This window comes from Mus caroli, unplaced genomic scaffold, assembly GCF_978045245.1.
Source record: "Mus caroli unplaced genomic scaffold, Mus_caroli_1 scaffold_13, whole genome shotgun sequence".
Lineage (NCBI taxonomy): Eukaryota > Metazoa > Chordata > Mammalia > Rodentia > Muridae > Mus > Mus caroli.
The window spans coordinates 24,063,764-24,078,240 of NW_028227268.1; the positions used below are offsets into that span (position 1 = coordinate 24,063,764).

General features: G+C 36.6%; 1 protein-coding gene across 5 annotated transcripts in view; it reads right to left on the reverse strand.

Moving 5' to 3' along the window:
* The window catches only part of Cdk12 (cyclin dependent kinase 12), a 76,261-nt gene that overhangs the window by 36,615 nt on the left and 25,169 nt on the right, over nucleotides 1-14,477 (reverse strand). For all 5 annotated transcript variants that reach the window (XR_015044961.1, XR_015044960.1, XM_021176011.3 and 2 more), the window contains exons 7-10: nucleotides 11,344-11,400; nucleotides 10,421-10,522; nucleotides 4,785-4,862; nucleotides 631-747 (exon numbers count right to left, since the gene is read on the reverse strand). Coding sequence is in view for 3 of the 5 variants with exons in the window: in XM_021176011.3 (XP_021031670.1) it covers nucleotides 631-747; nucleotides 4,785-4,862; nucleotides 10,421-10,522; nucleotides 11,344-11,400 (354 nt within the window). In the remaining 2 variants the exon portion in view is untranslated. The remainder of the gene's footprint in view (nucleotides 1-630; nucleotides 748-4,784; nucleotides 4,863-10,420; nucleotides 10,523-11,343; nucleotides 11,401-14,477) is intronic.

Genomic DNA, 14,477 nt, shown 5'->3' on the forward strand with positions numbered 1-14,477 from the left:
GATAAAATAAACTCTTCAGTAGTAGGGCTGGAGAGGTGGCTTAGAGGTTAAGAGCACTGGCACTCTTGCCAAAACCCCAAATTAAATTTCCAATACCCATATGCCAGCTCTTCCAAATTCCAGTTCTAGAAAATCCAACATAGTCTTCTGGCCTCTGAAGGCAGCAGAGACATGCTACGCATACATGCATGCAAACAAAACCACTCACACATGTAAAATAAAATAAAATGGGCTAACTGAGGCTCATCAGGTAAAAGCACCTGTCACCAAACATTATGAGCAGTATTCTATCTTTGGGATCCACATGACAGATGACTGGACTCCTGAAAATTTTCTTCTGTCTTCCATTCATATCCATATACAAATACATAAAGGAATCAATGAATGGGGCTGGGCTTAGTGGAGCCCCATTAATACTAGCATTCAGGATACAGAGCCAGAGAGATCTCTGAGTTTGAGGCCAGTCTGGTCTATGAACTGAAGAACATAGTGAGACTGTCACAGAAAAATAAAACAACAAAAAAAGTAATTAAAATGTTTTCCGTATTAAATTGAAATTAACAGTAAAAGTAAAATACCAACAGAAGCTAGATACAGAAAAAAGATATAAGAGGATTTTGCAAAACTCACAAAGAGAATTCTTCTCTTAGGCGTCTCCTGTATTGCTTCTTCGGTTTCATGGTGTTGAAGTAGGGCAGCTTGATAACATCAGGCCACACTGCTGGACAAGGACTACCACAGAGACGACTGAAAAGAAAGCAAAAGAACAAGCGCAATAATGAGAATCATCAGGATAGCATGACTTCTAAAGGTTCTCAAAGGAGAAATTATCTTCTGAGATCTGGTGACTCTATGATTTATTACATTAATAAGTATTAAATGAAAAAAAGTAAAGCAAGACCTTAATTGCTCTAAGGAAAAGCAATAAGAGAACTGGTTCCAAGAAAACATAACTGTAAATACTGAAAGCTAACAAAAATTTTATATATAGACAGAGCAATCAAAAATGATTCACACTTTTGTAAAACATGTTATCTATTATTCTCATCATCAATTTTATTCTATTCAACTAGAATTAATTCCTTTTCTTTCTTTCTTTTTTGGGGTCACATCTCTCTATTATAAACCTCTGGCTGTCCTGGACTCATTGTGTAGACCAGGATAGCCTTGAACTCAGAGATGAACCTGACTCTGCTTCCAAAAGCAGAGATTAAAGACATGTGCCGCCATACCTGACAAAACTAATTTCCAATAGTGAGAATTGATGAGCTGATGGCACGTATGGCCTATAAAGACAGACTCTATTTCAAAACAAATAAAAAAAGAAAAAGGGAAAGTAACAGAGAAAAAGAAGAAAGCAAACTATAGCAAGAGAGGCCCAATTCAAGCCTTCCCCAAATTGCCCATTTTAGGTTACATTTAAAACTGTGGCTAGAGAGAGGGCTCTGAGGAAAAGATTACTCCTGCCAAGCTTGATGACCTGAGTTCAACCCTCAGGATCCACAGGGTAAAATGAAGAAGAAAGCATGTACTCCAAAAAACATGAAGAACAGCCAAAAATTATATTCCTACTCTGTATAGTTAACAAGGAATATGCTACATCACATTAGTAGAAATCAAAAAATAATTCTCAAGAGTCAACGCTCTCTTTTTACCTCGTGAGTCCTTAAGATGGAATGCATGTTCTTAGACTTAATGGTAAGCACCTGCATCCAAGAAGCCAGCCCACTGGCCCACTGCAGTTTGGCTCTACAAACCCTGACACCACCAAAAATCATCAGGCAGTAATGTGGAGGTGAGATTCCTTAGATCTGTTTTTCAAGGAGGCTGGTCAGAAAAATATTTCTTTATCATTTTTTCCTACTTTAGTGTTTGAGTATATGTGCACATGTAATAGTCACTGGAAAACTTTGGGAACTTCTCCTTCTATATGTATGTGTCTATGATTGAATTCAGGCCACTTAGGCTAGCCTTGAACTCACAAGCTTAAAAATATTCTCACTGTCTTATCCTTTTAAACAGCCTGTATTACAAGTACCAGTATTTTCAAATACAGCATATTTGTATATGTATAAGAATAAAATCAGAAAGGTAAGATTTAGACAATCTAAAGCTGGAGAGGTGGCTTAGAAATTAACAGCACTTTAAATAGGACCCAGAATCAGCTTCCAGAACCCACACAGCAGCTGACAGCCTCTACACATCCAGTTCCAGGGGATCCAACGCTCTCCCCTGGCTTCACAGGGCACCAAGTATGCATGTGGTGCAATTACAAACATGCAAACCCTCAAATGCTTAAAACTAAAAGGTAGGAGTGGTTACGAGCTACAATGAGGTTCTGTTTGATCCTCTGCAATAACAGCTAGAGGTCTTAACTGCTGAGTCATCTCTCCAGCCCCATAAAACATAATTTATGTTCACAAGATGCCACAGAAAAGATTTTAAGCTGGACCTAGCAAAGATAAATTTATTTTATTTCATTTGGTGGGATAACTAAAAAAAAGTTACAAAAACTGGAGAATTTCATTACCTATTCATTACCTAGTTTTAAAACTCAGGCTAGTGAGATGGTTCAGAAATTATTAGCACTAGTTGTTGTTCCAGAGATCCTGAGTTCAATTCCCAGTAATCACATGGTGGCTCACAACCATCTGTAATGGGAATCCTATGCCCTCCTCTGGTGTGTCTGAAGACAGTGACAATGTAGTCACATACATGAAATAAATAAATTTTTTTTTTTTAAAAAAAGGAGATTTAGTGCCTTCTTCTAACATGTAGACAAAGCATTCATATACAAAAAAAAAAAAAAAAAAAAGAGTAGGGTAGGCTGGCGAGATGGCTCAGCAGTTAAGAGCACTTCCAGAGGTCCCCAGTTCAAATCCCAGCAACCACATGGTAGCTCACAACCACCTGTAATGAGATCTGACTCCCTCTTCTGGTGCATCAGAAGATAGCTACAGTGTACTTACATATAATAATAAAATAAATCTTTGTGCCAGAGCAAACAGAGATCTTAAATTCAATACCCAACAACCACATGAAGGCTCACAAAAATCTGTACAGCTACAGTGTACTCATATACATAAAATAAAATAAATTTAAAAAAAAGAAAAAAGAAAAGAGGGGTAAGTTATAACTAAGGGCTATATAAATGGGCCATGACAAATTTGGCAATGGTAATATATACAACAAACAAAAAGTTAACTAAAAATCAAATTTATAGTTAAGTCTAAGATGTTTCTGCCAATATTCCCCAGTGTTACATTGTATGACTTCACTGAAGTCTTGATTCAGAACAAACAGCATCCTTGCACTATGAGTGGTATAATCCCACATGAACAGTGTCTGAAACATTGAGTCTATCATGTTGACGTGTGTGTGTGTGTGTGTGTGTGTGTGTGTGTGTGTGTAATTTTTAGCTTTTTCAGAAACAATACTGACTTAATTATAAAAAACAAAAGCTAACTGGGTCCATGTCTTTAACCCCAACATGTGGGAGGCAAATGCAGGCTGATCTCTTGAGTTGGAAGCCACTATGCTCTATGACCAAGACGGCCAGGGATACAAAGAGAATCCTGTCTTGAAAGAAAGAAAGGGAAAAAAAAGAAAAAGAGAAAAGACAGACAACAGCTTTAGCTGGGCATGGTGATACATATCTTTAATTGCAGCATTCAGGATCTCTGTGAGTTACAGACCAGTTTGGTCTACATAGCAAGCTCTAGGAAAGCCAGGACTACATAGAGACCCTGTAGCTCACAACCAAGCAAGCAAGCAAGCAAGGCTTTAAATAACTTCATACCAATATTCATCAAGATTTAAGTATCAAATTAGTATAATTTTCAGATTGTATCATGGTAGAATGTTTGATTTTAGAAACTTGTTGATTTTAGGCACTTGAACTTGTTTTTAAAAAGTAAATGAATTTCACACTATTTCTTCTATTTGCAAGACTGTTGGTGAGATAAGGTCTTACTATGTAGTCCTGATTTGTCTAGAACATACTATGTAAACCAGGTATGCACGACCATGCCTGATTTCTTTTTTTAGGTGCTTTGGTGTTTTGCCCACATGTATGTCTGTGTGAAGGTTTTAGATCTTCTGGAACAGGAACCAGATACCTGAGTTCTTTCAAGGTCAGTCAATGCTCTTAACTGCTGAGCCATTTCTCTAGTCCTGCCTTTAATCCCCACACTTGGGAGGCAGAGGCAGGTGGATTTCTGAGTTCGAGAGGTCAGCCTGGTCTACAGAGTAAGTTCCAGGACAGCCAGGGCTATACAGAGAAACCCTGTCTCGAAAAACCAAAAAAAAAAAAAAAAAAAGCTAAAGTTTTGTTTTTCAATTATTTGCTTATTTCTGACAATGTTGCACATAAGTATATGTAGAAGTCACTGGACAAATAGTGAAGGTTAGTTCTCTCCTACCATGGGGAAAGGAGGAAAAGTTGTAAGGATGGAAAGGCTGTAAAGTTGTAAAGCTGACATCCAAGTGTATACTCACACATAAATTAAAATAAATTCAATTCTTATAAAAAAAAACACAACTATTTTATTAATACACAAACTTAATTTCATATTTAATAAAATGTAAAAGTACATGTCAAAAATTACCTTAAATTCAATTTGTGATTTTTTATCAGTAAATTTGGGAATTGTATATTAATTATATATATCTATTACATAAGGTTATGTAGAACATTCTCATGTGAAAACAGGTTATGAGTGAAAAAGTTTAAGAAATTCTTATTGACTATATACAGACACTTAAGAGCATATGTGTAACCATACCTGATAAGTTCTAGCTGAGCCAGTTCCAAATTGGCTTGAAAAATAGGTTTCTTTGTGAACAGTTCCCCAAGGATGCACCTAAAAAGAGTAAAATTTATAGGTTAGAAAAAAAATCCCTCGAGTAGAGTGTCTTTCAATAAACTTTTAAGTATCTTGAGCTACATACAATGTACTGTGTGGTAAACTAGCCCAGAACATCAGTGTCTGGGTTCCCTAAAAGACAAAAACAATTTCTTGTAGTGAAAACACATTATAAAAGTTTTACATTTGCCAGCATATCAAACTCTACAGTCCTTCATAAGCAAAAGGAATTAATAGGAGTTCTTTATCTGTCACACCATGGTAATCTAAGAAAATACACACAAGTTTACAAGATGCATAGCAGTCAAAGAGAATTTGTTGTCATTAATGTGCTCTATAGAACTATACTATACTATTATAACCCCTTTGGCAATATATTTATAAAAAAAAGCCAATATATTATCAGATAAATTTAGTTTCATCAGACTTTTAAATAAATTCTGTTTAAATACCATAGTTATTTTAAGATGGATATTCAGGGCTAGGAGATGGTTCAGTGGGTAAATGAAGTATTGAGGACCAATGTTTGCATCTATGGAAGTCACACAAAGCTGAGTGTGGTCACGTGTGCCTAAAATGCTTGTGATTCTATAGCAAGACAGGAAGATTCTTGGAAGTTGGACCAGCAGTGAATAAAACAGAGTCACAGATTCCTTCATTCACACATACATATACATCGTATATGTAACAAAATTAAGAGAATAAAATAAAAAATACTCTAGTACATCATGAAAAGGACTTGCGTTCAATTCCTAGCACCCACACAGTAGCTCACGGTAGAACTATGTGATTCTAGTTCCAAAGAATCCATACCTTGTGAGCTCCTCAGGTATCAGGCATACACTGTAAAAACACACATTCAAGTAGACAAAATATTCACATATAAAATAAATAAATCTTAAGAAGGAAGGAAGGAAGGAGAGAAGGAGGGAGGGAAAGGGCTGGGGGGAGAGAGAGAGAAAGGAAGGAAGAGAAGGAAGGGAAGGGAAGGGAAAGGAAGGGAAGGGAAGGGAAGGGAAGGGAAGGGAAGGGAAGGGAAGGGAAGGGAAGGGAAGGGAAGGGAAGGGAAGGGAAGGGAAGGGAAGGGAAAAGAAGAAAAGGAAAAGGAAAAAAAGAAAAAGAAAAAGAGAAAAAGAAAAAGGAAAAGGAAAAGGAAAAGGAAAAGGAAAAAAGATGCCAGGTATGGTGGTGTATGCCTTTGATCCCAACTGAGGCCTACATAGTTTCTAACGTTTCAGGACAGTCAGGGCTATGTTACAAGGACACTGTCTCAAAAAAGACAGAAGAAAGAGCTTTGTAATAAACTATTTAGAGTTTCAAGGCATCTGTGCACAAAATAGTTACTAATTGTAAGAGGGAAACTATTAACTTTTGTGAGAGAGGAAAAAAAAGTGACTATAATTGTTATCATTTCTAAAGGGCAAGTGAAGTCTATGTAAATGTACATAAAATATCCAATGAGGAACATAACACTGCTTATGGTATATTCTAGCTAAAAATACATAACCTGACCCTGGTCTACATTCTTCAAAATAATAAATGATGTGAAATATAAAAAAGGCTGCCGGGCGTGGTGGCGCACGCCTTTAATCCCAGCACTCGGGAGGCAGAGGCAGGCGGATTTCTGAGTTCGAGGCCAGCCTGGTCTACAAAGTGAGTTCCAGGACAGCCAGGACTATACAGAGAAACCCTGTCTCGAAAAAAACCAAATAAATAAATAAATAAATAAATAAATAAAATAAAAATAAAAAAGGCTACAGCAGTGTAGACTAAAGAAGACTTTGACAAAGGAAGCAGCTATAACTACACTATTTGAGAACAAGTGAGCTACAAATAAGATGTGCAACAGCAGATAAACAACTAATAAAAACAAAAAACAAATTAGTGTAATGTACACACCTCAAGTAAACAAAGGTATTATTTCTAGGACATCATTAGTATAGAACTAGAATAGGAACATAGACTAAAGCACTATATAGGGTAGTTATCCTGGACTAATATTAAACTTCCTTTCTGCTATAGGTCTCTGGTTGACCTTGAAATTGGAATTATCCTTCCTCTGTGATTGGACACATAATTGTATGTATGCACGTCCCTGTTCAGCCCTGTTAAATTCATTTAATTTGGTAATTATATTATGGTTATATGGACCTCTGTAAGTTGAAGGCTAACCTAATCTACACAATACCTTCCAGGCCGCCAGGAGATACATAAAGTGATACTGTCTTCAAAAAAAGGTTTTTTTTGTTTTTTGTTTTTAAAAAGTGATACTAGAATAGTGCTAATTGCTAATTACTTTAATGTGCTTTTTGTTGTGTTTTGGGAACACAGTCTCATGTAGTCTGGACCTAAACTCCCAATTCTCCAGCCTCCATCTGTAAAATGTCAGGATTTCAGGCCCTTGGCTCCACTCTAGGATGCTATATAAAATTTCATTTACTAATTCTTTGAGGATTTTATACGATTATTTTGATCATAATGACTTACAATGATTATTTTTATTATCTGTATATGTGTTTCATTGGAGGCTACAAGTATTTTACCCCTTGACTAGAATTACATGTATTGCCTGATCTATGTGCTGAGAACTGAGCCATCTCTCCAAATCCTAAGATACTTATTTTAAATTTTTCGTGTGTGTGTGTGTGTGTGTGTGTGTGTCTGGGTTATGTGCATGTATGTGCACATGCCCACAGAAATCCCCTGGGTTGTCAGCTCCCATGTGGAGTCCCTGGCAAGAGCACCAGAGCTATCAATCACTGAGCTCCTTTACTGGCCCCAGCCCTCTCCCATCTCCTTCCTCCTCCTCTTTTGTTTTTTTGACAAAGGGTCTCACTACGTATACCTGCCTCTGCCTCCCAAGTGGCCATAGCTAGAGTACTATGTCATTCTATTACCATTTTTAATCTCAAGTAATCTAATTTTACTTCACCTATAATTTATTAGCTTTTCTAGAGTCTATCTTGATTTGAAGTGGAAATGGTAGAAATATTTTTTTTCCAATATTAACTGTCAAAATCAACATTTAAATACAGTTTTATACCAACTAGTGGAAATAGAAGAGCAGTAAAAAAAGAATTCAACTTGCTCTGCAAACTAGGCTAGCCTCACAGAGCCTGCCTTTTCCTCCCAAGTACTGGGACAAAAAGCCTAACCCAGCACCACTTATATTAACAAAGGTAACTTGTTAGACTAGTAGTTCTAATTTCTGCCCTGATTTGTATGCCTAAATGCTAGAATCCTTAAGTGTGAAAGACTTTATTATGTGGCCAACATTTTATTTATCATAGTAAGCTTGCAAGTTGTACAGACTGAGAAACAAAAACACCAATACACTTACTTATACATTTCTCCCATGTATCTTGCTTCTCCTTGTGTTGTTTTTTAAGAGAGGTTCTCTAATGTACCCCAGGTTAACACACCAGAAGAGGGCATTGGATCCCATTACAGATGGTTGCGAGCCACCATGAGGTTGAACAGTCAGTGCTCTTAACCACTGAGCCATTTCTCCTGTTCCAACCCTGAACTCTAGATATTCCTGTCTCTAGATGTTCCTCATGCATTTAAATGAGTTGTTAACTTTCCAGGTTAGTTATAATTTGGGCTAGTACTATTGAATACAAATATATTCACCTTGAGTCGTTAAAAATAAAATAAAGTGTGATTTCATTTTGGTAAGATACCATCTTGTTGAATTTTAAAAATAAAAACCACATCACTCTTCTTAAAAGATTTATAATAGAGGAATAGAAAATGAATGGGAAAGCTGAGCTGGAGAGATGATTCAGTGGTTAAGAGCACTGACTGTTCTTCCAGAGATACTGAGTTCAAGTTCCAGCAACCACATGGTGACTGAGAACCATTTATAATGAATTCTGATGCCCTCTTCTGGCATGTAGGTATATATGCAGATAGAGAATTTGTATATATAAAATAAATCTTAAAAAAGTAAAAAAAAAAAAAAAAGGAATGGGAAAGATGACATGCTATTTTAGAAGGTATGTATGTGGGAATCATAACCAACAAAGGTTAAGGCTAGTTTGCCACACCACATAATACAAACATAAAACAGACAGAGGCCATTTAGAAAATGTAGGACCCAGACATAGTGGTACATGCTTTCAAACCTAGCACCTGCAGGGGCAGGGTGGCTGAACCAGGGGAATCTCTAGGAATTCAAGGTCAGCCTAGTCTATATATCAATTTCCAGGGAAGCCAGGGCTACATAAAAAGACCCTGTCTTGAAAGAATTAATAAAAATAAAAACACTTTAATCTTTAACATACAAATGCGGACTTTAAATTTCATTTTCAAAACAGAAATAGTACACAAGTCTGTAATCGCAAAACTTGGATGCAAGGGACTTAGGAGTAAAAGGTCATCTTGGGCTATATATTGAGTTTCATGACAGCCTGGGCTAACTGTGACCTTGTCTTAAAGAAAAATCTTTTTTACAGTTGCCATGTCAGTGCACTCTTACAACACCAGCATTTGGGAAGAAGAGGCAGAAAGATTGTCACACTATGAAGCCAAGATAGACATGGCTAGAGAGATCCTGATTAGAAAAAGCAAAAGGAAAGAAGAAAAAAAGGAGGTAGGAGGAAACATTAAAAAAAAGAGAAAGCTCCTTAAGAGAAATGGCTGAACTGTAGACAAAAGAAAGACTATTTATTAACAATGTATCAACAGAACTCTAGAACTAACTTTTAGACTAGACAAAGATTAGGAAGTTTGAAAAAACTACAATGATAAAGACTAGAAAAATGGCTAGATGGTTTTCACCACTTGTTGTTCTTGAAGAAGACCAGAGTTTGGTTCCCAGCACCCAGGTCATGCACCCCACAGCCAACTGTTACTTCTAGCTCTGGGGGTCTGACCCCCTCTTCTACTTTCCGTGGACACTTCCACACACTTGGCATATGCTTCTGTGCTCTCCTTTTCTCTCTCTCCCCATTAAAACATATCAAATATGCAAGTCTATTAGTTTCTAATGTTCCTAATAAACAAAAATCCAATGAAACAAATCTTCTCACTGGTCATTTTTAGAGGACAGTAGAAAACCACCTCACTACTTTGAAAACTGGTAAACAAAATGAAATAATTAGCTTTTCTGAAATACTGAGGATGATCCAAGACATCACACGACACAGGCAAGTGTTATTTTTGTTTGTGACAGTGGCAACAATAATACAAACTCAAACTGGAGACATCTATAGAAAAAATGATCTAGTTTTCTCTAAGCAGATTATAAGGAAACAAATGAAAATCTAGAGATGGAAGGGAGATGTTAATTAAAAGACCTGAGATAAGCTGGGCATATGATACATGCTTGATAGTCCTAGTTAATTGTGGGCAGAAGCATTACCAGCCTGGGTGAACTGAAGCCAGCTACTACATTGTTTCCAGTTTTGTTTCTTTAAAAAAATAAGATTCATTTTTATTTATATTTATGTGTGTAAACGAGCATACAGTTAAAAAAGACAAATAGTAAATATATAGAGGAAATAGTATATGTTATGAGTTACCGACAAAATAAAAGGTTAAGACAGTCTTACCCACAGCTCCAAACATCAATGGCTGGTGTGTATCTCTCCTCTCCAAGAAGCAGCTCTGGAGGTCGATACCAAAGAGTAATGACTTTGTTTGTGTAAGGGCGACTGAAATGTAAAACCATCAGAATATGAATTTGGATAGGTTACCTTTGTGTATTTTTCATATTTTTGACAAAAAATATGTAACTAAACACTAACAAAAAATAGCTGCAATTAAAGATGAGGTTGTTAAAACAATTCCAATAACAAATTAACAGGCTAAAAGCAAGCTGGACATGAGTGAAAGATGAAGAGCTAACTTCTAGTCCAATTTGGGTTAACTTATTTTATTTAATAAAGGACAGATTGAAGAATTCAGACAGTGTCTAAAAATCATGGCACACATTTTACTGCCAGAACCCCCCATATGTGTGGAAGACACTCATACATAGACACACACAATACACACAACTCCAGCTTCAGGTGGATTTGATACCTATGTAGTCAAATGGGTTTAATGAACAGGCACACACAAAGTTAAACAGCAGTCTTTAAACATACAAACAACAACAAAAGAATGAAGGGGATGGTGGCCCGTGCCTTTAATTCCAGCAACTCAGCAGGCAAAGGCAGGTGTGCTGCCGTGAGGTCAATGCCAGCCTGGCTAACAGAGTGATTCTAGGGCGGCTAGTGCAACAAACAAAAACCCATTGCAAAACAAACAAACAAAAGATCTATGTAATAACACATTCAAATAATTAGGGGATTCTAAAAGTCACTATAATCTGTAGAATTTGAAAGTATCAGAAAATTAAAAAGACCACCCTTATACTCTTTCTACCCTTAGTTTTACTTTTTTGAGATAGTGTTTTTACTATGCCAAAGTTGGCCTTACATCATAGGTCACAAGTAAAGCTTGCCATAAGTGATGGTGACAAATGCCTCACCTCTCTTCAGAGTTATAGAGCCGAGCAAGTCCAAAATCTGCCAGTTTGATTTGCCCGCTGAAAAACAAATTATTTTCATAAGTAAAAGCAGAAGTGATCAAATTACACTTGGAAACTTAAGAGCCAATTAAAGTGCTAAAAGAATTATAAAAATTAATTTAGATGCCTATTTCTATTAATCATATTTCTATTAAGGGTTAACCTGCCCAATTTAAAATTTCCAGACAAAGTTTGTAATGCCTCACAATATTTTTCTATTATTACATTTTTGCATTTGACTTCTAATATATCTTTTGACCACGGAGTCTACATACATCACCCAGCTTGATCCCCAACTCTTAAAACAATCATCTATCTTACTCCAACCATGCCAAAAACTGGGACTATAGCTATGTCTCTTCCACGCTACCTCTAAACATTTACTTCTTTTTATTATTTTTTTATTTTGAGATAGAATTTATCACATAAAACCAGACTCGAACTAACAAAGATCCACTTGCCTTTGCCTCTTTATACTAAGATGAAAGGTGTATACCACTACACTTAGCCTTTAAATATTTTGTGGTAGACATCTGTGCCTAGTACATATGTTAATGCAATACCTAATGTTGAAGACAAACATAATGGCACCTTTTTTTTTTTTTTTGGTGTTTAGAGACAGGTTTTCTTTGTATCCCTGGCTGTCCTGGAACTCACTTTGTAGACCAGGCTGGCCTTGAACTCAAGAGATCTGCCTGCCTCTGCCTCCCAAGTGCTGGGATTAAAGGTGTGCACCACCACCTCCCAGATGAATGTACATTTCTAACAAGCTCATCCATGACACCAAAAGAGCTAGTCTGAGAATTATTACTTTTTTTTTTTTTAGACTGCATATTGCTATGGACTTCAGGCTGTTTTAAACTCATCATCTTTGTGCCTCTGCACTACCATGAAGCTTGAGACACTCCTTTAAAGGAATCAGAATCCCCTTTGACTCTGCTCAGTAGTGACTGTCTAATTCACTCTCTACCTTCCCTTCTCCCATTCTCTCTTCATCCTCCTTCCATCTAATATAGTACTAGGTATTAAACTCAGGTACTTGTGCACGCTAATTCTAATTACTGAACTACATTCCCATCCCTTAGTATACAGAGATGTCAAGGAGTATTTTAAGAAAATTAAACACAAAATTGGGAGAAATACTTAAAAACTATGAACTACTCAGAATTATGTTAATGTATCTAAATTTTTGTACCCTATTTTAATATGTATAACCCTGCTACATTTGGAGAATGTAGGGGGCTGATTGCATCTGAAGTACCTGATAGCTCAGGTAAGACAAATCTCAGAGAGCAAACCTATGAGCAAAGGGATGACTATAAAACAAGAAAGGTAATAGGAACAAAATTTTACATTAAATCAACCACTATCATTCCTAATAAGAAGTCTATACACACCTTCATCCACTTGTCCAAAATACCATTCTTTTTTCTGTGTGAAACAAGATCTCACTACATAACCCAGTCTTGCCTTGAATTCATAATAATCCTTGAGTTTTAGCTTTCCAAATGTAGGAATTAAAAGCATGAGCTTACAAGCTAATTCCACACAAAGGAAATCTAAATTAAAATGGCAAAAGACATAGCTATGAAAAATATGCTGGACTTTAACACCACCAGGAGCTAATACATTTGCTGCATGAATCATGTGAGTATTTCTTTACTTGTTTGGTTATTATTCATTACTACTATATGTACAAAGCATGGTGTGTGTGTGTGTGTGTGTGATGTGTAAGTGTATGGTGTTTGTGTTTGTATGTACATATGATGTATGAGTGTGTGATATATGTCTGTGCAGCTAGAGAAAACCTGTAGCAGTGTAGCAGTCAGTGCATCCTCTACCCTGTGAGTTACAGGTGAACTTTCACCATACCTGACAACAAATTCCACCTCACTGTCCCTTACTTTTTGTGGTGCTGGAATTAAACTTAGAAGCTTTAAGATAAGGTCTTATAACTCACAGTAGCCTGAAACTCCTATGTGGAAGTATTGCGAAAATTTGGCATATACAACAGAAGGAAAAAAAAAATTATCGTTTTATTCAACATATCCCAAAAAACAAAATATCTTCAAACATAATCTTCAAGTACTCAATGTTTTTTTGTCTTCGGAATCCACTGTCCATCCCATTTTATGTCCATTCCTTAACTATGCATATCCCCTTACCTCTCAACACTAATGTCACCTGTCATCTTTACTTAGCACTTTTTTCTTCAGTGTTATAATCTGTAATCTGACATCTATGACTACTCACTTTGTAAATATGACCATATTGTAGTCAATAATTTACTTTTATTTCTATCTCTTTAAGAATTTCTCCGCCGGGCGTGGTGGCGCACGCCTTTAATCCCAGCACTTGGGAGGCAGAGGCAGGCGGATTTCTGAATTCGAGGCCAGCCTGGTATACAAAGTGAGTGCCAGGACAGCCAGGGCTATACAGAGAAACCCTGTCTCGAAAAACCAAAAAAAAAAAAAAAAAAAAGAATTTCTCTTGGATTCTACTCATTTTAATATTTAGAGAGGGTCTCATTATGTGGATTGGATTGGCCTCAAACTCAAGAGAACCACTGGCTTCTAATCATGCCTGACTTAAAGATAAATTGTTTTCCCACTCAGTGCCAAATATGGTACACACAGCTTTTTGGTTTTGTTTTGTTTTAAAGATTTTTTTTAAATGTATGTGAGTACACTGTCTCAAACACACCACAAGAGGGCATCGAATCCCATTACAGATGGTCGTGAGGAACCATGTGGTTGCTAGGAATTGACCTCGGGACCTCTAGAACAGCAGGCAGCTCTCTTAAAACACTGAGCCGTCTCTCCAGTCCAGAGGCCATCTTATTGCAAGTATATATAGTATTTTTATACCAGTATGTGTGTGTGCGTGCATGATTTTACACATACCACATATATGCAAGAACCTTTAGAGGCCAAGAAAGAATACTGAATTGTTTAGAACAGGAATTATAGCTAGTTGTTAATTCTCTTGTGCACACTAAGAACCAAAACCTGGCCATCTACATGAGCTTAACTACTGCTGCATCAACCTAACCTCTTTTGATAGTTTTAGCAGGTTTCACTGCCTTCAGTCTTGCA